General features: G+C 39.5%; 2 protein-coding genes across 2 annotated transcripts in view; one reads left to right on the plus strand and one right to left on the minus strand.

Moving 5' to 3' along the window:
• The window catches only part of RSL24D1 (ribosomal L24 domain containing 1), a 922,223-nt gene that overhangs the window by 334,976 nt on the left and 560,712 nt on the right, over positions 1-26,535 (plus strand). The window lies entirely within an intron of this gene.
• Positions 1-26,535, minus strand: part of UNC13C (unc-13 homolog C) — a 375,739-nt gene that overhangs the window by 39,476 nt on the left and 309,728 nt on the right. Inside the window, exons 24-28 of the mRNA XM_050968692.1 lie at positions 23,735-23,823; positions 20,625-20,774; positions 13,206-13,329; positions 7,568-7,624; positions 3,167-3,247 (exon numbers count right to left, since the gene is read on the minus strand). Of these exons, the coding sequence (XP_050824649.1) occupies positions 3,167-3,247; positions 7,568-7,624; positions 13,206-13,329; positions 20,625-20,774; positions 23,735-23,823 (501 nt within the window). The remainder of the gene's footprint in view (positions 1-3,166; positions 3,248-7,567; positions 7,625-13,205; positions 13,330-20,624; positions 20,775-23,734; positions 23,824-26,535) is intronic.

Consider the following 26,535-nt stretch of genomic DNA (forward strand, 5'->3'; position numbering starts at 1 on the left):
AGTACTCGCAGCCCAGGTGGAAAGGTGGCTTTCAGGCAGTGTTGTGCCCTCCCAATCTTTGGCTGTTCACAGGGCTGGTGTAATTTAGACTGGACCCAGGGCCTGTCTAAGTTAGAGCTGCCTTCCCGTGCAGAGTCACCAAGAATCTCCATATCATGCTGTTCCTTCTTACCCCCAGGCACACTCCCTACAACAGCGCTTGTGAAGGGGTCCTTAAAGGCAGCCTTACTTCTGTCTTGTGCAGTGCCTGCTGTAACACAAGGAACCTACAGGCCTATCTCCTTAGCTAAAGCAAGTTAGCATGAGTGTTGGCATATTTAAATGGCTTTCCGGCTACCCTTTAGATTTTAGGGAACTGAATGTGCTTACCAACAATTTTTGGGATCTGCTGGTAACCACAAGGTACACCACAAGGACAAGGAAGTAACAATTCAGACCAAAGGTAACAGGTTTCGAGAATGAGATAATTGGCATTAATATGAGTGGAATGCTATTGATATGTATGAATATGCTAGCCTGTAGAGAAAGTGAATCCTAAGATTCTGTGGGTGAGAAAATTAAATTTGGGCATGGACGGTTGGGCATGAGATGAATATTCAGGAGAGTGCCAAGACCATACAGGAGGGCAAATCCACCATGTGGGGGGAGTGCTCTTTCTAACTAATTCCCTTTTGCTCTTTTTGTCTAGCTTTTAGCTTAGCTTTGTCAGTGTAATTTAACCCCTCAACATTTGACCCTTCTCTCCACCATCAATCTAGGGCAGTGAGGAACCTGGCCCATCAGACTCCTTTGGCATGCCAGAGACGAGGCTGGTCTCATCACCAGGTCCCCAAGGAAGGGTGTGAGTATGCCAGTCCAAGTAGCTTTTGTAAGGAATGATACTGCAGGTACCCCCTGAACTGTATTATTTCTTTTTGATTTTGTGGTTTGGAGCTTTGATAACTTTTCCCTTTATTTTAATAAAACTCTCTAAACCTTGGCTTTGTCATCTGCCTGACTGTTCTTGCTGAGGGTCCTTGCAAAATATTGAACTCTCTACATTTAATTCTGTGTAGCCTGATACCAGGACAAGAACCTGATTATCTTCTGGTCAGATCATTGGCAAGTCTGTAATAATATACAACCCTCTAAAAATCAGGTTAACAGTCAAGAGTATTGGATATGAATGTGGAAGATCACTTAGGGCATTGGTAAGTTATCTATATTCTCTTTTTAAAAACTGGAATTGAATAATTAGTTTTCATGCAGTAGAACAGTGTTTCCCAAACTTGGGACGCTGCTTGTGTAGGGAAAGCCCCCGGCAGGCCAGGCCAGTTTGTTTATCTGCTGTGCCCGTAGGTTCAGCCGATTGCAGCTCCCACTGGCCGCGGTACATCGCTCCAGGCTGAGGGAGCTGTGATCAGCCGAACCTGCGGATATGGCAGGTAAACAAACCGGCCCGGCCCGCCAGGGTGCTTCCCTGGCGAGCCGTGTGCCAAAGGTTGCTGATCCCTGATACAGACAGACAGAAATACCATCAAGTTGAGTGTAAGGCCTTGCTTTGCTTGGCCAACAAGATTTTTGTGATACAAGGCAGCAAATGTACACATAGAGGTCAGATCTGTTGAGGAAGACACTGCCATTTTACAGAGAATCATCTCTTTTCTGACCACAACCACATTTTAATCCAGCAGTTAACTCAGTTACACTAATATTTACCTGTTTGTAAAATAAAGATAACAACGGGGGTGAAAGTAATTTGGTATGGGCTGGTATGGTGTACCGATAAGAAGTGGCTGCCGGTACCAGCCCGTACGCAGCCGACGTTAAAGCACCTCCGCGGCAATGCTTTAACATCATTGCACCTTTTTCCCCTCCCTGGGCCGCCAATGGGAGGGGGGAGGGAGGGAAGGGGCAGCTGCTCCATGGCTCCCAGCCGCTGCTGCTACTACTGTGGCAGCGGTTGGAGCCCCAGGCCCTTTAAATCACCGTTGCAGCCCAGGGCTGTGTGGGCCAGGCAGCACGGATGGGCTGGCTAGGGAGGCTGACCCCAGCCCCACCTCTTCTGCCCAAGGACCTGCCCCTTCCGGGGGCCCAGAGCTGGACCCCTGTACTTAATGTTACTTAAGTGCTTAATGTTACTTTTACCTCTGGATAACAATACTAGTTTCTACTTGGGCAGGGGGGGTCTTTCATGTTTGTAAAGCATTCTGAGACCCTCTTCTGGAAGATATACTAAAAGTGCAAAGGACTCTATCCTTTGCCAAAGAAATAAGTTCTATTTCTGTTAATATTGTGATAGCTAAAATGTAGGGATTGGATAGAATCTTTCTACAGGAAAAATAGCTTTTTTGTGCACAATATTTTGGTTACCCTAAAAAACTCCATTTGTAAAGCATTTACTGTAACAGTCAGATTTTTCTAAAGTAATTATCTTGTAGATTGTGGACATGCACAAAATTAATTGATTCAGTTGTGTTCTTAACAGCTGCCTGACAGATGTGATTGGTTTCACTGAAAAGGGGCCACTGTACAGAATAATTAAAAGACATCCTTGAAAGAAATCCAATTATGTACAGGTGGCAGTTAATTAGAGGGTGAATACAAAAGTAGAGAGACAAATTTAATTGGACATTTGTGGATAAAATAGTACGTCGTACAACAGAAAAATGCCTTGACTTCCAACCGGCTGTGAAGTGTTTTCCTTTCTCATCTGTGTTTGCAGGACTGTGGGTAGACTGGGCCTATGGAGCCCAACCCAGCTTTGAGGAAGATAGATGGGCCATGCTACAGCACAGGGAGAGCTCAACCTATCTGACTCAGCCACACTAACTCTAGGCCACCAGGGGAGGATAATAAAGAGCTAAAGCTTGGCTATTGCTTGAATGGATGCAATGCATTCTCTGCCTGCAGTTTGCCACCTCATGGGGAGGGGGAGGGACCTGGGGACCATAGCTTTGTGTTCAGCCCACCTTGGGGAGTCCAGCACCACCTTGCATGAGGTCTGTGCTCCCCAAGCACATTGTGACAGAAGGACAAGGATCTTTATGACCCTTGTACATTTATGCCAGACCATTGTACACCCACACAGAGCCAGCTTGAATCTAGCTCATACTGCAAACACTTCCATCATATATTTGCTCATTCAGACACACAATATATGCATACAGGACATACATAGCTGTACCTTAATTGTAGATAGTGCTACCTCCATTATTGCACATTGCCTCAACGTCAAACTTCTAGCTTCCTCTCGAGTGACGTGGTCCTGAAAAACATGTTAATATTGCAGCTGTTAAGGTCTTGCTGCTTCTCTTGCCTTTTTAAAAAACATCTACATTTGGCAAGTATGCACCCACCCTTCAACTCTTTCTTTTAAAATAAGCTACAGCCCAAAGCCATTCCATTGTTTGTTGAAAATGAGAATTGAAAAGAAAAACTGAAATGTAATGCTAGGGTATCTGTAAAGTGTTTTCCTATTATTTTGAAAAGACAAGTTGTTTCTCTGTTCTGTAAAGAAAATTGATTAAACATTATAAATCGTGATGAATACTCATGGATGCCATTAAAATTGCATGTTTTACTAATGAAATTTGACTGGAAATTGGTGTTTGGCAGAAGCCTAAACATAAATAAAAGTCTGATCGGAAGGAAAATTAAATAAAGGAAAAAAGGGGTTTTGTATTCCTGAAAAATATTTTGTGAAATCAACAGCTCATTATATATGTAGGCTGTATTTTAATTGCTGTATTAGATTGGGCTGTTATTCAAAGAAACACAAATCGCCACATTTCTTCAAAACTCAAATGCCAGTAATTGGTATTGGCTGGAAACTGACTGGCATAAAAACCAAACTCAGAAGCTTTTTTTTCATGTTAGCATTTCATGTCCTACACAGTTGAGTAACAGAAAACTGCTTCTTTCTTACGCTGTTCAAAACTGGTGTAGAGAGGAAAAACAATCAACCTTTTGGAAACCATTGGCAAAAGTCTGCCCTTTTGCTTTATCCCACACAGAAAGATGTTTTATTTGTACTGCAGCAGGCATGGCTGTAAGGGCTCATTGTCATTTTACACGTACTATTCCTGGAGGCAGCTGAATGTGTAAAGAATCAATAATTTTATGCTGAAATGGAATTCCTTTAGAAGAGGAAGATTTACCTGCATATTGAGAATACAAAGAATGGGTTCAGTGCTACATTTCTGTTCTTTTATCTCTGCTTTAACTTCTCTGATAAGAGAATGTTTCTGTGCCCAAGAATGATACCATACCATGGCAAGTTGGTACAGAGCTGGAGAACATCAATAAAACAAATGTAAAATCATGTAAAAAATGAAGAGTCTAGCCAAAGTTTTTAGGTATTGTAGGGTAATTTGCTAATGTAACACACTGATTTGTGCTCATGGGTGGAATCTGAGGCAGTGCAGTAAGTGCTAGGTTATGTCTTTTGACTGGGATTTTTCCAACTGGCCAAAATGATTCAGGGACACAAATCCCTTTGAAAGGGTTCATTGCTATAACTAGTTGATTTTTTTTAATGAAAAATGCCATTATTGTCAAAACTGAAATATTTAATAAAACAATGTCAATTTTGACAAAATTCTCATAAGAAAAAAATCTATTTCAGAAAATTTTTGAAATTTAGTTTTAGATTCTGAATTAAATTTTGAATTAGATCTTTTTTCATTTTTAAATGATATTGTTTATGATGTCAGTAATCATAATATGCACTATTTTTACTGACAAGCCATAATACAACAACATAGTTGAAATAGGCTAATTTTATTTTTAAAATCACAGCGTTAAACCATTTCATTGCAACACAACAGGAGATACTTTGATCTAAAAAAGATGTTTCAATCAGTACTAAAGCTGCCTTTAGTCATTTTTAAAATACAGTAATAATAGAACGTCAACTATTATGCACTGCTCCTGCTGACAGATCATGAAATAACAAACATTAAAACATATAAAAATGAAAAACTCTATAAAATTCAAAATTTTCAAAATGAGAATTTTCCAAAAAACTTACATTTTTCAGAATTTCCATTTTGCGGGGAAATTTTGAAAATATATGTTTTCATTTACAATCAGAACAAAAACAATTGTCAACATTTTCCCACAAAAAGGAAATTCAGAGTTTCGACCAGCTCTACTCATTAGTCACTCAGTCCCTTTGTCCCCCATGGGGTACTATGGGGGTGAGGAGGGTCAGTGCTGCAGCCAGGCAGCACACGCCAGTGAGACAGGTACACCAAGGGTCTGTACTGGGACCAGTGCTGTTCAACATATTCATAAATGATCTGGAAAAGGGGGAAACAGTGAGGTGGCAAAGTTTGCAGCTGATACAAAATTAATCAAGATAGTTAAGTCCAAATCTGGTGGTGAAGAGTTACAAAGAGATCTCAAAAAACTGGGTCACTGGGCAACAAAATAGCAGATGAAATTCAATGGTGGTAAATGCAAAATGATGCACATTGGAAAACATAGTCCCAACTATACATAGAAAATGATGGGGTCTAAACTAGCTGTTATCACTCAAGAAAGAGATCTTGGAATCATTGTGGACAGTTCTCTGAAAACAGCTGCTCAATATGAAGCGGCAGTCAAAAAAGCTGACAGAAAATACTGTAGTACCACTATATAAATCCATGGATAGTATGCCCACATCCTGAATGCTGTGTGGAACTCTGGTCACTCCCTTCTCAAAAAAAGATACGTCAGAATTGGAAAAAGTACAGAGAAGAGCAACAAAATTGATTAGGGATATGGAACAGCTTCCACATGAAGGAGTGATTAAAAAGACTGGGACTGTTCAGCTTTAAAAAAAAAAAAGAGACAACGAAGGGGAGCTATGATAGAGGTCTATACAATCATGAATAAGGAAGAATTATTTACTCCTTCTCATAACACTCAAACTCAATGAAATTATTAGGCAGCAGGTTTAAAACACAGGAAGTGCTTTTTCCTCCAAAACACAGTCAACATGTGGAACTTGTTGCCAGGAGATGGTATGAAGGCAAAAACTATAACTGGGTTCAAAAAAGAATTAGATAAATTCATGGAGAATAGGTTCCATGTATAGCTATTAGCCAAGTTGGTCAGGGATGCAATTCTAAGATGTGGGTGTCCCTAAACTTCTGACTACCAGAAGCTGGGACTGGAGAAGAGGAGATAAATCACTCTATAATTACCCTGTTCTGTTCATTCCCTCTGAAGCATCTGGCACCAGCCACTGTTGGAGGTTACTGTGCTAGATGGACCATTGGTTTGACTCAGTATGGCCATTCTTATATTCTTTGAATTGGACAGGTTTAGAGGCCAGCATAGAGGTGTATGTGGGCCATGATGCTCGTATCAGGCACCTTGTATCCATGGGATCACTGTGAAGGAGTAGTGACTGAACTCTCAAGTCATATTCACAGAAGCACAAGAGGTGGGAAATGGCTGTCTTGTGTTCTTGGTCCCTTGCACATCCTTGCAGGGAGTAGAGTCATAATTTGACCTTGTGTTTTAAAAAAAAGTCAATTTATATTGCTTTGCATGTTTATATTTATGTTCACATCGCAGCTGCTGTGACAGCCTCTGTTCAATAACTACTACAGGGCAATTTTTGTTCTGTTTGTACCTGAGCAGGAGTAATAGGAAAAAATGTTGGGTACATTATATATTGTGCAGAGGGTAATATAAATAAAAGTGAGACTAAAACTATAGGGTTCACTCCTGTGACACTATTTTCTAGGTACACTGTTATATATGGGTAAAGTATTATGTCTGTGGTAACACATAGACATGTTTTTGTGCACATTTCAGGAGTGTTTATATGCTGATGTCAAAACTGTGCTGTTTACAAATTAATTATTTTTTTATATTAACTGTCAAAGTTTATGAGACCCAATCCTTTCCCGATTAATCAGAGCTGCTTGTCAATACTAGAAATGAACCATGAAGAGACAACACCAGTTACTGCCTATCAAAAGAGAGTGCTCTAGAATTTTAATGTAGAAGAAAGTAAGCACAGAACATACCATTATATTTTTGTAGACAATGAGCAGGACAAATTTACAAGTGGTCATGTACTATTTTTATTTTCCCTAAAGCTGGTCCCAGGAAAAAGCCAGATGTAATGGTCCACAATTTCTATTAAAGACTAATTCTGCAGCAAACCACAGAGTAGGATAATTTAATGTTAATAATAGACAGTTACAATGAAGATCTGTGGTATGACACACAGGAACACACAGTACAAAATGCCATGCTGGAACAGATCCATGTAGCCCTGTAACCTTAGGCCAATGCTGCACTGGAGAAGGTTTAAAATACCCATGTTACACCTGGTCACTTGTGCAATATGGAGATCAGAGGAATATTTTCCTGACAGCAGCTAGTGATCAGTGCAGTGCATATTCAGATACAGATTGTGAAACCATTACTCACTTGGTTGAGCAGTTACTCGCACAAGCTGTCCCATTGATTCAATGGGCCTGTTATGACAGTAAGCATGAGAGAGAAGAAGAGGGTAGGCATACAATTTATCTACTTTTTCCTTACAGTAGGACATATGTAGATTTATTTTAACTTACGTTACCTTCAGCTTCGACAACTGTCCAAGATCTTTAGCGGCACTAAATATCATCTGGGGCCCCTATAAATAAACACAATTGAAACTGAAGATACAGAATTTTCAACATCACTACAGAGCTTTTGCTTTTTATCTCTACACCATTACTATTGTTAAATGGCTGCCCATTTTTTTTTTTAGAAAAGCCCTTTATCACGTATTCAGTATTCTGCAGATCAAAAGTTAAATAAAATCTTCAATTCCAATTAAGTCATATTTTGATGGTGTTGACAAAGCAAAATATTTGGAAATATACAGTACAGTGTGGAGGAAAGTGGTCCTAATCCTGCAGAACCTGAGAAACACAATTCCTATTGACTTCTATGAAATATTCACTTGTGTAAAGAGGGCTGGATAAAGTCCAAGCATCCCTATATTGAACCAGAAACATTGTGTTGAAATATATTTGAACAGCATATATGTAGACAAAACAATATTTTGTAATAATCAAATCCTGGCAAGATCCAAACGGCTTATGCTACTCCTTTATGTTAAACAACCATCTGCTTAGAATCCCGCTATAATGCACTGTAAACATTTGTTGCAGCACAATTACCCCAAGAACTGTAATTACCAGTGGTTTTTGGCAGCTTAACAAGGAGTAGTTCTAGATGACTGGCTTCCATGAAAGCCAAATGACAGAAATCAGCTCAACTTACATTGGACAATAGAACAGTTTTTAATCAATCTTTCCTTTTTTTCCAGAAGATCTCAATTTTCAAAACTGGTCTTTGTGTTTCTGTGTCTCCCTACTAATGACATTTTACTTCTCAAATCTATAAACTCAGCTTAAATTCTCACTGCTTATTAGCAGCCAGAATGGTACGAGAAAAATTCTGCACATTGTAAAACAAGTTCTGTTTCAGCGTGTCTGTGCTTGTACCTTCCGGTAAGGGAAGTGGTATTCATGTGTATGTAAAGGGAAGAGACTTCCTTGAAGCATCCTATTAATGACTGAAATATGGTTAATTATTAAGATTGGCAAAAAATGAAACCAGCCTGTGGCTATGCACCTTATCCATCATATTGTGTATCACTTTATAGACGTTACACATTTGGAAATTAACAGATGGTGAGGCACTGTACACACCTGTTGTGCTGTGATCATATTTAAAAACTGGTCCAGTATTCTTTTGTAACTAATTTTTACCTTTCTTGACCACTACAGATCATAAATTCTCTATTTTATCTCTCTGCTTCTATTATGCACCTGCTAAACAAGGCTTGAAAAATATACTAGACAGCTACTAGTCAGGGGGCAATATTAAAGGTGTGTGTGAGCGGTATTTCAAACCAGTGAGGTTCTGGGGCCCAGCCCAATCCAACCCTGCTGTTTAGAAGGACACTGAAGTTAGACTTCTATCCAGGTCTGTCCCTGCCCATTTTGGCCTCTGGCTAGTAGATGATAAATGTGAAGCCCCACACTCATCTGGTTCCTGGAAAGGACAAGGTGCACACTCTCACTGGACCCTAGCTGCCATCCAAAAGCCTCATGACAATTGGTGGGAGATGAGAAGGAAGAGGGTCCTCAGGTTCTACCCCACCTCCTCCCTTCCTGGCTTCTGCCTGAACCAGGCAGGTCTTTTCACTTTCGCCAGAGCTTAACCAAACAGCAATGTGACATGATTTTTGTCAGTTTCCCAGTTGACTACAGGGTTACAGTAAGCAGCTATGAAATTGATAAGGCTCTTGTTGGCTTCATATAGTTTGTGATTAGATATGGTCAAGGATTTTCTGATGTAACAGAGTTTTGCCAGAAAATGTCAATTTGCCCAACCTGAGATGTTTCCAGGGTCAGTGGCTCTGGGACAGACCCATGATATGGACTGCTCTATGGTCCCGTATTATTTAACTGCAGTCTTGTTTAATAACACTTTCACTGCATACATACAAACCCTTTCTTTGATTTGTCTATAGTATGTCACAATACATTACAAAATTTTAATTGTTGCTATTGGAAAGTTGTAATTAATTATATCATCAATGCGAGATTTGGACTTTGTTATATTTACTAGCTATGCAAGAGAAAAGGTTAAATTTATTCAAGAGAATTTTTCATTAGGATTTGAGCTTGTCCCTGCTGTATAGTGTTCTAATAGATACAATTTACATTTCTGAAACCAAATAAATATTATAAATGTCATCTGCAGCTCTGTGAGTGTAATTGCTTCAGTTCTTACTTTTGACTCCCTTGCAGTGTTGTTAGCAGTTCTAATGACAAAACAATACATACAGTAACATCGTCCCTGGACACACTGTAACAATATAATAATCAACTTGTAACAAAAGACAGCAGATTCATTAAATGCAAGATTAACCCTCCTACACACACACATACCAACCAAACAACAATAATATTTCTTTATTACACTACTTCTCCTCCCCCCCAAAAAATCACACCAGTCTGAGGTCATTGTCTCATAAAGGTATATCCAGAATTTGACAACCCCTCTCTTGTAAGTACGGTATCCCCAGATGGCATCCCCATTTGAGGATCATATCAGGCTACCTTTGCTACTGCCTTGGATAGCACAACGACCTCCTCCAGCTGTACCATGTTCCCTGCTTCCTGTCATCCTGGTAATGCAACCCCTCCTCTGCTGCCGAAGAGAACCTCTCTATGTCTGGTTAGCAAACCTAGAGCCAGACTGGCTTTGAGTCACTGGCTGGGAAATTGCTGCATTTTGGGTTGGTGATGAGGTGTCATATAACAGGAGGCTTTTGGGGAAGGGCATACAAGGCCATGACCCTGCCTGCTCTCACTCTGTATCTCTACCCCTTAGCCTCCGAGGAAGGCTAGCATCTGTGCTGAAATAGTACAGTGATTGAATGCCCACTGTACATGAGTAGAATGGCTACTCATGTACAGGCGTGACTATCTGCCCTTTCCTGGTTACTCTTAACAGCCAGTCCGCATCCATATCCGGTAATTAAAAATTAAAATTAAGCATATATCAATTAATAATTTAAAAATAGAAATTAAAATTAATCCATTTAATAAGTATTTATTAGATATATTAAAACCATCTTCTAAAAGGACAGATAGTAAATAGCAATAGAATTTAAAACATGGAAACAAAAATAGCTAAAATTTAGTTTTAGCAAGATACACGGAATGGAAACTCCGGGATTTTTACCAGTCACTGAACATAGCCATCATATCAACTGTAGAATATAAAATGAGTCTACATATATTTCCTTTAAAATTTTTCCCTCTATCAATACCTAAAATCCGTAACAAATCATCATTTCCCTCACTCCACTTGCCACGCGCCCCAACTACAAACCCAAAGAAGTGGGTATTTTTACCTCCCGTCAACTCTCTGATCTCGTCCTCTAATTTGAGGTAGTAGGTCACCTTTTCTTCGTGAGCTTGCTCCAAACTCCCTGCATTGTCCTCCCATCGCACTGTGAAATCGACCACCACTACCGTATCCCCCTTTATGAATATAATATCCGGTTTTCTTAATTCGCCTTTGCTATTTCTCAAATGGGGTTCAGCCATTGCCTTCCAACCTAATTTAGTCACCTTATCTATTACTGCCGAAACCACTCTATTATGTCGTTTTATTCTTACCTCCTTTGTTTTATAACATTGGCCAGAAATGTGTGGAATAGTTTCTCGAACCTTGCCACACCACCTACAAAGAGCGTTTACTCCACCCCTACCTCTTGCTAATGTTTCCCTCATAGGATAGATATTCGCTCTAAGTTGCAGTGCCGCTATATATACACCGCAGATTTAATTTTATCTGGATTTTTAAAAATCGAATTACTAATTCTATCATTCTTAAAATATTTAATCCCTATTCCTTGACATCTCATCTCAGACCATCTTAAAAACTCCTCTTCTCTCCATTTCCTAGGGTGAGGAGTTATTGCAGTAAATACCAATATTTTATCGATAAGATTTTCTCCCACATACAAATAAGATAAATCTACCCAATTATCTCTAGAAACAATATGACGCCTCCATTTGCAAATTAACATATTAGGAATTTGTATACTAAATTTAGTAAGAGCTAACCCTCCATCTCTCCCTCTAGAATAAAATAATCCATCAGTAGTACTTTGCGGTAAATGCAAAATCTCCTTCACTATCTTCCTAACTAAAATATCCAAATCATCTAAAAGGTTAAAAGAAGGCTCCATTAAAAGCAAATTATAAAATAGTCTCGTTAGAATATACGTCGGCAGGATCAATAATTTTTGAGCTGGTTTCAAAGGAGCTTCAATTAACCTCTCACTCCAATCCTTCAACTTCTTCTTCAACGAAGGTCCACCCACACCCAAGGATCTATTCTAGCACCTAAGTACTTCTTAAAATCCCCTGGTTGAACATATTCTATCTCCTCAGTCCCTATTTTCCACTTCTCCTTAGGATTCACTATATAAGTCTTATATTTGGTTAAAATGTGAAAATCTTTTGTTTTTTTTCACATTTACCTAAAGATTGGTACTGTTACAAAAACCCTCTAAAATACCCAGATTTCTCCTCATCCCTTCATAAGAGCTACTTAAAATAGCCACATCATCCGCAAAGGCCAATGACATGACTTTATTGCCTTGGACATAAAAACCACTCCCTTCTAATTCCAATTTAGTTAAAAGTGGGTCCATGGCAATATTAAATAAAATAGGGGACAAAGGGTCACCCTGTTTCACTCCTTTTCTAATTAAAATAGACTCAGAATAAATATCACCCACCCACACCCTTGTCGTGCAATTATCATATAGGTCTCTAATAATTTCAATAAAATGTTGATCTACTCCAAATCTTTTAAGACCAGCTACTATATGTCCGTGTCCCACCAAATCGAACGCTTTAGCCAGTTCTACAAACACTATAGCTATCTCGTCTCCATTGCGTTTGGCTCCTTTCATTAAGTTGTCCAAAATTGCAATATTCTCCACATATCCAGAGGCAGCTATAAAACCTTTCTGTCTACTACATATTTTAACTGCCTCCGACAATCTTTTAGTTAAAATCTTGGTGTAAGTTCTTATCCATATAGATCCAATTGTGTGGTCTCCAGGAGGTCAACTTCTTTAGCTCCTCCTCATCCTGTGTCTTCGGAATTAAAATCGTCCTATTTTCCTTAAAAATATTAGGGACCTGTCCATCTAAAAACCATATATTAAAAATTTTCATGAGAATTAGGGAGTCTAAATTAAAAATGTCCCTTAAATGTCCCACTGTGGCTGGTTGCTTGTGTTCTCTCTTGTCCTTGCACACTTGCAAAGGGCGAGCCATCATCTGGCTATTAATTTTCACCACAAGCAATAAAGCCATCACAATAACATTTAAAAACATGCTCTATGAAAGCAATCCTGCCTTTTACATTGCGCCCCACCTTGATGAAATGCACTGTGAGAATGCCCCAATCTAGGATGGGCAGGCAGGACACCCAATAGCGAGGACTTGCAAACCAGCTACTAAAGATCTGCTCCAGCTTTTCTGCTGAAAAAGTGCCCAGGAAGCTGCATGTAGTGACCAAGTTCCTCTCTGGGGACAATTTTCTGGAAGGATATTTAAAAAAACTGCTACCAGATGTGATTATTGCAAATGTTTTAAATGTGTGTGAATCATGGCTTGGACACTTACGGTTTGGTCTGTCAATGGTGGAAGCACAATTTGTTTTTCTATTTTGTTCAGGACTGATTTCCACAGCTCTTTCAAAACCCGTTTCAGAACTGTCTTCTCACAGATTTTTGCAGAGAGACTTAAACTGGAATAAAGTAAAACACAGGCTGGTCTCCAAATCTAGCATTAAAACATCAAAGGCTCTGAATTAACATAAACTCAGATTAACAGCTACCTTGTGTTAGAGTTTCTCTGAACCACTACACCAATAATGCCTTTCAGACATCAGTGTTATTTCACAGCATTATTCATATGGATTTTAGAACATTTCAAATCTTGTCTTCTAGATTAGAAACAAACATTCCATGTAAACATCCAGCAATCCTTTTGCCATGCTCTGCTTAATGTAATGTAGCCAACAGCACCCACCATATGTATTGAAAATGAAACATAATGGTTGAACTGCAAAGTTATGCTCAAATGATTGGTATAGTTAAATAACTAAAACTTAAAGGGTTATTGTGAAATTAGTTTCTGCTTAAAAAGAGAAAGCTCCTTTGTTGTCCTATGTTGCATCTGTGCAGTTGAAACTGCTTGTGATATCAGACACAAATTTAGGTCAGACGCCTTGAAACACTTACAGTTATGCATACACATTTCTTCTGAAGTCAATGGGACTACTGAGTAGTAAGAATAGGCTCTGTAATAAGTGTTTGGAGGACTGCTTCCCCGTCACAGGTTTATTAGGATCTAAGAGGGTATTCATGAAACATGCTATATGTGGAATTAAGCATTTTTTACTGCAGTGCACATAAATGAGAAAATCTTCTGTTTATTCTTTTAAAAAACTGCAATTTGTAAATATGTATGTGGGGAGTCTTATAGTATTATGTAAGTTTTGTTCATGTAACTGAGCATATAACACAGAGGATGTACAAATCATATTATAGGTATGTACATGTACCAGTTAATCTTTCTACTATCTATTATAGGTATGCATATGAAAAGTGGTAGTAATAGAGAAATAATCACAGCAGAAATCACATACATTTGCAAGGCAGGTGATACTCCTTAGAAGCATTTTTATCTCAGTTCCTTGTTTTGTATACGTTTGTTTGGATTACATTTACATTTAAATATTCATCTAAATTCTACAAAAATGGTGGTGTCTCTTTGGCAGGTATTTAAAACCTCTTTTAACAAATTAAATTTGTATTTGTTTATATTTCAAGGAAGGTGTGTTAGGTAACTTCAATATATATTGATTTGTGGTTTGATGCAATAGAAAAGTGAATCGAATGGGGGCATTCCATTCTTACCATTCAAGGACAGATCATGTGTGTTTGTGAAGATTTTTGGCCTTTGTCTTCTTACAGACTTATAAGAGAATCATGTTCCTCATGTCAAAGGAAATTAAGACTAAGAAAGTCTATGCTTCCAGCAGCTTTACACACAGGACTAGATAGATCGTTAGAAATGAAAGGCTGACATATAGATACAGCTGCTGGAAAGCCTTCTCAGAGGGTTAGGAATCTGGCTTCTGCAGCTGCCAGTGTTGCAAAAACAGTCAGCTCCTAGGAGTAAATTAAGGGAAAAGAACAGGCACTTTCCACACTGCCAGTTACACTGAGCTCCAGTGCCAACTGAGAAAGAACCAAATAAACAGAGTATACAGATTTCTCCCAGATTTTCCTCAGTACTCTATGGTGTATTTAATATATTACATGGAACCTACAGAAAGCAAACAAAAAACTCTTTCTGTTTCCTTCTCCCCTCCTTGCAGTTCCTTTTTGAGCTCTTTTAGATTGTCTTCACCTTCTTCAGATGCACTGCCTGTTTCCCTAACATGGGCCTGCAATCTCAGTGGAAAAACAAGTCATTATTTCTTGGACTCTGTCCAAGAAGTAAGCTTCTGGGAAGAAATATTCACCAAAAGCTCAATTGAGGTCTATTAGTTTTGGCGTTCTGGGAATACACTTAAATCACTCACACTCCCCAAGCAGGAAACATGCTCATGTAAATTATATTTTCAAAGTACAAAGCAGCAAGTAAAAATCTCTCAACTTTCTGAAAAGGAAAACAGAAGAGCATACAAAGGGACTGACTTTCAGAGGTGCTGAGATACTGCAATTGACTTTCATGGGAGTTGAGAGTGCTCAGAATCTCTGAAAACATAGCCCATAAGATGTTACCTTTAGAAGCAACAACAGTGTAAAATTATGTCTCAAAGAAAGAAAGAAAGAAAGAAAAAGGCAGTTACTTCCTGTAACAGGAAGTTCGTTGAGTGTGTGATCCCTAACTGTAATCCACTGTGGGTTATGCATGTGCACAATATGCCCTGAGCCTGAGAATTTGAAAGTAGTGGTCATTAATCCATGCATGCATCCTGGCTCACCTCATGTCTCTTCCTGAGGGAATAAAGGGCAGAGTGGACTGACCGCCTCTCCAGTTCCTTCTCTACTGCAAATCAGATAAGATCTGAAGCAGAAGGGAAGGAAGGTGGGTACTGGAATACAGCCTGATGTCTTCAAAGAAAAAATATAGACCAAGATGAGAGGAATATCTGTAGTTTCTTGGAGAATGCCTCTTTTGTGTACCCAGGAAGAAAAGCACTTCCATTTAGCTAGGTAACATCTAGCAGAGTCCTTTCTGCTATTAGAGAGGATGTGTCTTGTACGGTTACGGAGCAAGAACATTCTAAGGATGATGCCCATCAAAATACCAAGCTCTGAGATGGAGTGGATGCAGATCAGGGTGCTTGATCTTGCTGTTGCACAGGGTCAGGAGCTTGGGAAATGCTGGGAGGATGACTAGTGGTCAGGATGCCCATGTAGGAGGTTGGGAAACTAAAGCTGTCTGGCCCAGAAGCGGGCAATCAGGATGACCCGTGCTCTGTCCTGACAGATTTTGCATAGAACTTGTGGCAGGAGCAGTAGCAGAGGGAAGGCATAGCTGAGCTGGTCCAACTAAGGAGGAGGCAGAGCATCACCCTGGGAGTGATGACCTAGGGTTGTTCTGGAGCAGTATGTGGTGCATTTCTGTTTGCATGAGAAGTGAACAGATCCCTGGTTGGGGTTCCCCCATAGAGTGAAAATATTGTCCAGTACCCGAGCTCCCACTGTGGTTGACTGAAAATGTGTGCTGAGGGAGTCTGCAAGCACATTTTGCTTTCCCAGAACGTAGACTGCTGATAGGATGATTTGATTGCCGATACACCAGTTCCAGAGGCTGACTCCTGCACACAAGGAGGCAGATGTCGCTCTTCCTTGCTTGTTGGTGTAGAAGATACAGTAGTTGTAATGTTGTCTGATGTTATAAGGACACAGGGAGTGTGGATGAAGGGAAGAAAGGACTCACATACCTTCCAAACTGCTCAGAACGCCAGGATATTGATGTGCATTCTTGACCCTCAAGATATCCAGGAACTTTGTGCTGTGGGGCTGTTAACGTGGGCTCCCCAACCTAATAGGGATGTATCTGTAATAATGGTCCTGTCCAGAGAGGGTTGGAGAGAAAAGGGGATGCCCATGCATACCTGATGAGGATTTCTCCACCATAGGAGGGAAGACACTATTGTACCATGGGGTTCATGGAATGGTGGTTTGGGGAGTATATTGACTGCAGCCACATTTAAAGGTTGGCATAGGTGCATGAGGCCATATGACCTAGGAGAGACAGACATGTCTTGAACAGTACTTGAGGGTTGCTTGTGATGCAAACTATGATATTGTTCATGTTCTGGAATCTGTCCTTGGGCAGGTACACTCTTGCGGTGATAGAATTCAAGGTTGCCCTGATGAAGACCAGAGATTATTGGGGGGGAGGGATGAGAACAGATTTTTTGGCATTTACACTGACTCCCAGTGAGGAGAGAAGGTGTAGCATCATGGAAGTTGATGCATAGGCATATTGGCGGGATTTGGCAACAAGGATTCAGTCGTTGAGATAGGGAAAGACAATGAGTCCACAACATCTGACATGGGCTGCTGCTAATGAGAATATCTTGGTAAAGACTCTCTATTCTGAAGGGGAGTACTCTGTACTGAAAATGTTCGGCGCCCACCATGAATCCAAGGAATCGTCTGTGAGCGGGATGAATGTCTATGTGAAAGTAGGCATCCCTCATATTGAGAGCCATGAGCCATGTGCCCTTTTCTAAAGATAGGATTATAGAGGCTAACGTGACCATGCGAAAACTGAGTTTGGGAATGCAGTGGTTGAGCTGGCAGAAGTCGGGATTGGTCTCCAACTGCCCTTCTTCTTAGGTACTAGGAAGTAATTTGAGTAAAGCCCTCTCCCTTGGTATTGAGGAAGGACGTGTTCTATTGCTCCTCATTGCAACAAGTAGTTCAACTCTTGTTTGAGAATACTCTTGTGAGGGAGATGCCCGAAGTTAACAGTGATCAGATTTCATTGGTGTCAATGGATCCCAGGGTTCTGGAGGTGCCAAGGTTGATCGTACCAAAGGAATGCGGTCTGGTACTCATGCAGCCCAATGCTTATGGGCTTTCTCATAATGCCTCTGGTACCTAGGACATACTAAGTCCTCATGGGCCAAGGTGATGCACTTACTTAGAGATGAATCAGACTTCTTTGAAGTGGATTTAGAAGATGACTTAGTCACATGCTAATGAGAGTGCTTCCTGGCTTCCTGAGGAGATCCCGCCTCTGAGGGGTAGATTCTCCTGCACCACAGCTGGAGCTTGCAACAGGAGGCATACTACTTGCTGAATTAGGATGATGTATGGGGGAGTTCCCTGGCTTGGGTCTGATTGGGGTCTCATGGCTTTCTCCATGAGGTATTTGCAGAGATGAATTTCCCACCCTTCTCATGCACAGCTGGGGAATGATTGGCAGATATTGAATCTCACTGTGTTGTGAGCTTCCCCAAGGCAGTACAGGCAGCACTGGTGGTTGTTGATGACTGAGAAGGACTGCACATAGGAAGTGTAGTTTGAAGCCCAGAGTCCTCGGCATAGTTTGGTACCTGAATGGGTTGTATGGGGGGGTGTCCCCCAGGAGAATAATCTAAACACTGAAGAACTATAAAATTCTAACTGTTAAAACTGCTTACAAACTAGATAATTCTTATTTTGTAGGACAGAGCACAAGCTGCAGACACTGAAGGTTCCAACCAGGACCATGTGGCGGTGAGAAGGAACTGGAATAGACAGTCGATCTGCCCCACCCTTTATTCCCTTGGTCAGAAGCACAAGATGAGCCAGGATGCATGCGCAGACCAGCAGCTACTACTTTCAAAATCTCTGGCTGCAGGCACATGGTGCACATATGTACCCCACAGTGGAATACAGTGGGGACTATCACTCGAACAAGAAAGTCAATTATGAATTAATCCTTTGAATTAGCCTTTTTCTTTGAGCATTACAGTCATAACACCAGAAAACCTTACAATCTGTTGAGCAATATTTCACAATTATTACCCTCAAAGCCAGGCATTAACCATGAGCACATATTAAAGATTGACATGCCAGTTCAGCAAAAATGTCTTATCTAAACCAGGACACCTCCCATTATATAAAATAGCAGTTTGGTACAAATCCTCACATCAAGAAAACAAACCATGTAAAAGATTCATGTCTTAGGAAAAGACCTGTTTGTGAAAAGGAGGTAAAAGGTGAAAAACGTGGTAAAGTAGCCTATACCCCGTTTTTTCAAAAGAAAAACCTCTGCTTGAGTCCTTAAAACTTTAGAGAAAAATGTGTGTAGTTGGAAATGTTTTAAACTTTTCTTAAACATTGAAATGACAAACACTTAAATGTTGAAATGACAGACTTTCAACTATTCTAGTTAAATGCAAATTCCTAATATAATTCCTAATATCATTGTCAATGGTAAAATGCTTTATATACCAACCTGAAATCTAAGGACCTTGCTAAACTAATTACTAATACAAAAAGCCATTTCAGTATAGAATATTTCTAATAATGGGGAATTAATTAAATTGGCATGATCAAACTCCTCCCTCAACCAATTCAGGAAGAAAAGAATTATCATCTCTCTAAAAATTGTTATGAAGAATAAACAACTTCTTTCATTACTATTTAGACTAAACCCAATAAGAATTCCTGAATCTTGAAATGACTGGTGTGAGAACTAAAAACTTTTAAGTTTAAATTTAAACTTAAGTACACTCAATTTTAACTATAATGAAAAGAAGTATTCAGAATTTCTGAAATCAGAATTTCATTTCCTGTCAAACGCTAATAAAATTGAATGATTATCTCACATAATGGACTAAATAAAAAGGAAGTTAAAATTAATGTTAAAAATTATCTGATGCTTTCTCCCTACAAAAAACCAAAGCAAACCAAAGGCAATTATAGTGTTGCATGTTCATTAGGCAGACTGCATGTTCAGGAGCTGAAGGTGTCACCTAAGCCAACCCCTAGGGCATGGAGCCAGTGAAAGAATGAGAGCAACCAACTTTGAATCTATGCAAGTCTGAAAGAGGTGTGTTTTCATAAAATTCCCTGGAAACAGGAAGAAGGATATTAAAAAACTCTGAAGTGAGCCCTGCCATCCCACTTCCCTCACCCAGCTATCATGCTTAAACAGCATGCTCTGCACAACACATCCTGCCCATCTGTACAAGCACGCGAGTACTGACAGATGAAAAAAGAACGGAGAAGACTCAAGAGGAAACCAACCCAGGAAAAACTTCCCCAATACTTCAGCATGGATTGGTGAGAGAAAGTTAACTAAAACATTACCAAGGGATTAGAATTAAAAAATCTTGTAATAATTTTGTTGAGACATGGAAATGCCATTGTAATTTAGGACAAATAGATTCTCCTGTTAATCACCAAATGGTTAGACCAGGGTCAGCAACCTTCAGCACACGGCCCATCAGGGTAATCCACTGGTGGGTCGCAAGACATTTTGCTTATGTTGACCATCTGCAGGCACAGCCCCCTGCATCTCCCAGTGGCCACGGTTCACTGTTCCCGGCTAATGGGAGCTGTGGGAAGTGGCGCAGGCCACAGGGCTGTGCTGGACACCGCTTCCCACCGCTCCCATTGGCCAGGAATGGTGAACTATGGCCACTGGGAGCTGCAGGGGGCTATGCATAAAAGTCTTGTGCCCTGATGGGCCACGTGCCGAAGGTTGCCGACCCCTGGGTTAGACTATGTATTCCTGGAAAGGAGACAGGGAGTAAACACTGGTAAATAAAGAAATTGTGGGATTTCAATGGATTAAGATTCTTAATATAGGTCAATTGTCCTGATTTAAAATAGCTACTTAAATGGCTTTTTATAAGTAACCGATTTCATAAAATTTAGATTGATTACTTCGCCCAACTATCAACTTTTTAACTATCCATGATATGCCAAAACAGGGCCTAATATTTTTAGTAATTTTTAAAATAAAATTCCTTGGCATCCAGCAATTTAAAATTACTCCTTTTTACTCCACATTTACATTTTGTCCAGAAAATCCATGAGAGGTCGCAGCACAATCTCAGCATCGATAGCTGCACTGTTCTTATTGGCCGATATGTTTCCATTTCCTCTCATCTGATTTAGCTCAAAGCTCATCTGTCTCACACACTCCTCAACAACAAGCTGGAAACTAAAGAGAAAAAAGAGAGTGGAGAAATTATACGACAGAAGATGACTATTTAGATTCTGCTCCATCAACTTCATTGATGAACATAAAATCATTTGTGAGCAGATATGAAGCCCACAGGCTTAAGGCAATGTATGCTTTAGAAACTGAAAATAACTATTTCTGAAGAGTTATAGATGGTATAAGACCAAATAATATACTTACCATTGACCTTTGTGTTTTGTTTTCCTTTTACATTGTCCCTGTCCCTACAGGAGACCTAGTAACTATTTTTTGATAGGAATTACACAATAAGAAGGTGAATCAGAGACTTTACTGAGGTATGACTGGCTGTTAAGATAGACATCAGTGTTAGCCAGCACAATTATTCCTGCTTTTAGTTTTGGTACGAGGGGATTAAAGACATATATTGTCAAATATTCTCTCTTTTTGGTAAATTTTATATTCATTTGGTGTCAATATCCTCCTTCAAGATAGAAATTAACAAGACTTCTACCAATTTGTCCTAGCTGGCTAAACTGGACTTTTTCTTGTCATGACTCATATGCCAACACAGCAAAGTTTTGTTTACTACTTTGTACCTAGTTAAGAGAGTAAAAATATTTGGACTGCTTCATAACCTCTATCCCAGATGCATTTTATGGGAATGTTTGGCATTTTAAATTTAAAAGTAGGAACAGATTTTTGATTCTGAAGAATTGACTTCCACACAGCTGAAAAACTAGAGGAGATGGGGGACTGATAGGTCTCTATAAACTAGTTCTGTTTACAAGTGTGGGAGTGGAAGTTGTTCTCAATTCCCCACAAAGTAAGTTTACTGATTTAGTTCATTTCTTGTTTTTCTAGAGGTTCAATTTTCTTCCAATATAGCAGCATCTGCCTGACAGAAAATCTAGGAGTGACACAGGGGCAGTATGGCCATAGTGGGGACATCGATTGGTACATTTAAGCAGTGCAAAACTGAGTATTCAGAGTCAGCCTCTGAGAAGCAGAAGTACCACAAGAGAAGTAAAAGTACCACAAGTACCACAGGGGCAATAAATATGATAATCAATTCTAAATGCATTCATAGACAAATTGAATAGATAAGCCTGTAGCTAAAGAATCTACCAAAAAACAATTAATAAAAGAACAAACAAGCTAAGTGAAAACAGACTGAAAACTCCCAGTTACTGTGCTTCACCACAAAAACCTAACACAAAAAGCCACATGAACACATCTGATTGCCAAGAAGACAGAAGGCTTTTCCAGTGACATCTACTCAGAAACCAACTTTGAAATGAATAAAGGGGAGCCCCAAAAACCAATGCATGGCAAAGTTGCTTTTCCAGTTCATCCTCAGAATTCTTCTGGCTGCCGGTGCTGCTCTTAAAGCCACCTCTTTTCTCATTCAGATTATGCAGGCAGTGGGTCTACTCTCGTATCCAAACTGCTGCATCTTGTTCAACCACAATTAGTTGAGGCAACATTCTCTGTTTGGTGCTATAGACAACTCCACCCTGAGCAAACTGCTGCCACACTTATTAGCTCAGCATGGCCACGTGGGCAGCCTCTAAAAGAATGAGATAAGACTCAGAGGTAGCAGAAGGCCTCCTAGAGAAGTTTTTCTTGGTTTTCTTCAGAGTAAGGCTATGAAGCTATCAGGGTGCCCTTGTGCTGATTTTTGGTTAGATGGTGTCACAGGCACAAATTATGGATCAATTTAAGGGAGAAGAAAGCACATGAGAAATGCACAAAGCCAAACTCGGGACATTTTTACCAACTTTGGCAATGGGAATGAGGGCTGTAGGATGACTTGTGCTAATTTGCCTGGCTTTTCTGCGGAAGAGTGAAAAATATAGGCCCCTATGACCACTCATTCTTATCGTAACAAAGTAATAGATATTCTCTTTAAATTAAAAAACTATTTCACCCAGAAGATTATACTAATTTTAGGAAAAGTCAAAAATGGGGCTTCATCTAGTTAACAGTGACCTTTTAAGACAGGGAGAGAAGAAACCACAGGGAGCTAGTACAGGTATTATCCATTTAATTCTTGGCTGACATTTTCCCTTCTTACTAAGTCACTTAATTTTCCCTATTATTTGGGTTGTCTCAGCCTATTAATGATCTGAGGCAGCCATGACTCTTCCTCAATTGTATTTATTCAAACCATCCTTTCCCATAGTTAATGAAGCCACACACCGAAAAGGAAAACAGTTTGCACAGATTGTATGTCTATGGCATTAACTGTTACTGAGCAACTAAAACTTTCACCTGCCACCCACCATTGCAGATTCCCTGAACAATCACTCTCTCTTATATTCCTTTTCAAGCAAACGCAAAAACAGTCCTATGGTTTTTGCTTCCGATAGCAAGACTCAGCTACGTTGCTGGAACAGTGCAAGCCGCATTCAGCCAGCAGCATGCACACTGATTCAAGAGTAAGGCTCACTAGTGGATTCCAGCAGACCCAGACACTGGCAGAGTAAATGACTCAAGAGCGCTTCACAGTGACCATTTGAAGAAGGGGCCATTCAGACAGGCTACCTGACTGGAGCAAGCCACTGGACAAAGCTGTCAGTCTCAGGGAATCAAAAAATACACACACAGTAAAAGAGAGGTTGAACATTGTATTAGTTAAGAACAAATCAAGCCATTTTTATCTTCCAAAAGCAGAAAGTAAAGTTTCCAGCTGTGTCACTATAACCCATTCATGCCCACACACTAGTTTTAGTGTCCTTTGGAGGTGAGGATACTGCTGTATTTTCCAAAACGTACAGCCAGCCAGTCAGAGACACACACATATACATGCAGTGGCTGTTGCTACACTGGAGCAAGCTGTATGTGAAAAGACGTACACTCACCCAATCTAGTCAATGGATTGGCTTTTGGCTATGCACATCTGCCTGGTTTGAGGCACAATGGAGTGTTTTTAATGGTTGCCATCACTGTAGCACAAATTCTTTAAGTACGTTTATTACCTTGCGCCATAGGCAATGCTGAGCTCATCCAGTACGCTACTGAGTTTCACCTGAAGTTCTTTGAGAACAACACTAGCATCAGGATCCAGCTGGAAAGAGATTATGAGTAATGTTATTTTTCTGCATCCTTCTCACATGCAGTCTATTTCTCTGTTACAATTAATGGATTAGGCATTACATACATTCATTATACTACACTACTAGAAAACAAATATGAAAACACCAACTAGAATAGGAAATGTTCAATTAGCCTTAATGTCCAATTAGTGTAGCACTAACAATGCAGAAATAAATTGTTCAAATGAAATAAGGAAGAATTACCTTTCAAGAAAACAAAAGAGTATCATTAATGGTACTATGGGATTGATACAGAAAGTGTTAACAGTTCACAAGATTTTTAGAATTTCAGAAATCACCTCAGCAAAGGTGGTATATGCTAGCGATAACAAGAGGATCATGTATGAAAAGGTCGACAGTGCTTGTTTTAATAACCAACTGGTTTTATTTTTTTGTACATATTACTCTTTTGTAGGTGGCACTTTTTAAAATGTACATTGAAGGTGTTTCCACAGTGTTTCCACTAATGCAGCTTGGACTAGAATATCTGGCAATGAGGACGATGCCTTGAGGACCACCCCTGCTGCTTCTACTTATAGGACAAGAGGGAGGGGAATCTAGTAACCTTTATTCCTTCATTGTATTCCTTAAAGCAACTAAGACACACATTGGCCCAAAATAGCTTTCTCTCAAGAACAGTGCAATAAAATTCTGTGGTGGAATCAGGAAAAAGTGCTGTTGTATCTTTAATACAGGTTCTTTCTCACCTTAGGGGGAAATGAGGGAGCAGGAGAGAATTAATTTTACATTTACATCTCTTCTCAAGTACAGGGCTAGTGATCCATGCACGGACATTTTACCTGTAATGCATTCTTTTTCAAATCTCTATCAGAAATCATTTTAAATAATACTTTGAAATTAAAAAAAAAATCTAGATTTTTGTCTCCTCGAATCTTGGAATTTAGAAAAAAAAATAGTTGTGACCATCATAGTATACGAATGATTAAAAGAATGTCAGCATAGTTCATTTAAATATGAATTAATAACTGACTTCCTCTTCTTTGGTTAATCTACATTTAAATGTAATTGAATAGTCTTTAATGATAATTGTCACATATTGCACTCAATCCTGCAGTAATTCCATATGCAGAAGTCCCAATGATTTCAAAGGAAATTCTGGAGGAAATACATAATCATGCTTGTCTGTATTTGTATTTATTTTTTGTTTTATTTATGAACAGGTTCATTACTCTAGTTCCTGAGTGCTTCAGAACACTTTTGTAAAACAGGTAAGCATTATTATCTGCATTTTAGAGGTTGAGAATTTACGGTACATGACAGATAGGTGACTTAACCAAGGTCACACAGGACAGCAGTGACAGAGCACAGACAACAACCCAGATTTCCCTACTCCTAGCACTGTGTTAACCAAAAGACCACTCAGCCTCTTCTTATAGTGAATGGGTGCCTCAAAGTCAATCAGTCATGATATTATTGCTAGATTTATTTTTTACAAGCACAGAAAATCAGAGATAATCATTTTTTAAACAAAAATCTGAAATAATGAAAGAGTGGGGTTACTATATAGGCCACAGTCCAGCAAAGTCTGTACTTAACTATGAACATCAGCTAGTCTCATTGAGTAGGGCCTCCATGGGACTACTTATGTACTTAAAGTTAAGAAATGCATACCCATTATCAATTTGATAATACAGGCAAGGGAATGTAAACAACAAAGAAGTTTGTGAGCTCAAACCAAAACCCTGGAAGCAAACACCTCTGAAGTTTGGAGAAGTTCAAGTGGACCCAGATCCAAACTTTGCAGTTGGTCCTCCCTCTGTAATAGACTGAACCAAAAGTCTGGATGAGGAAGCTTGGACTCAAACCTTGTGGCTTGGCCCAAACTTTTTTAATCTAAGAAACTCATTAACGTTGCTCTGATATTTACCACTGGACAGTTCAGAGAGGTCTTTTTCCTACAGTAAAACATGGTTTTACTGACAGTGCAAACTTCTTCCTTAATGATCTTTTTCCTTAGTAAGTATGGCTGGGAAAAACAAACTAATCTCATTGAAATACAACAAGGAGTACTTGTGTCACCTTAGAGACTAACAAATTTATTTAGGCATAAGCTTTTGTGGGCTAAAACCTATGTCATCAGATGCATGAGTAGTCCTGCTTTGAGCAGGGGATTGGATTAGATGACCCCCTGAGGTCTCTTCCAACTCTAATATTCTATGATTCTATGAAAATACAATAGGCAGGGATATATACACAGTACATGAAAAGATGAGTCGCCTTACGAAGTGGGGGGTCAGTGCTAATGAGACAATTCAATTAAAGTGGAAGTGGGCTATTCTTAACAGTAGAATTGCAAGGGAGGAAAAATCACTTTTGTAGTGGTAATGAGGCCAATGTAATCTGAGTGGTCTATTTCAAACAGTTGAAAAGAAGGCGTGAGTAACAGTAAGGGAAAATAGGAAGGGGAAATTAGTTTTTGTAGTGACCCATCCACTCTCAGACTTTATTCAGGTCTAATTTGATTGTGTCCAGTTTGCAAATTAATTCCAGTTCTGCAGTTTCTGTTGGAATCTGTTTTTGAAGTTTTTTTGTTGAATAATTGACACTTTTAAGTCTGTTATTGAGTGTTCCGGGAGATTGAAGTGTTCTCCAATCAGTTTTTAAATGTTATAATTCTTGATGTCTGATTTCTGTCCATTTATTCTTTTGCGCAGAGACTGTCC

Source organism: Gopherus flavomarginatus, chromosome 9, assembly GCF_025201925.1.
Source record: "Gopherus flavomarginatus isolate rGopFla2 chromosome 9, rGopFla2.mat.asm, whole genome shotgun sequence".
Lineage (NCBI taxonomy): Eukaryota > Metazoa > Chordata > Testudines > Testudinidae > Gopherus > Gopherus flavomarginatus.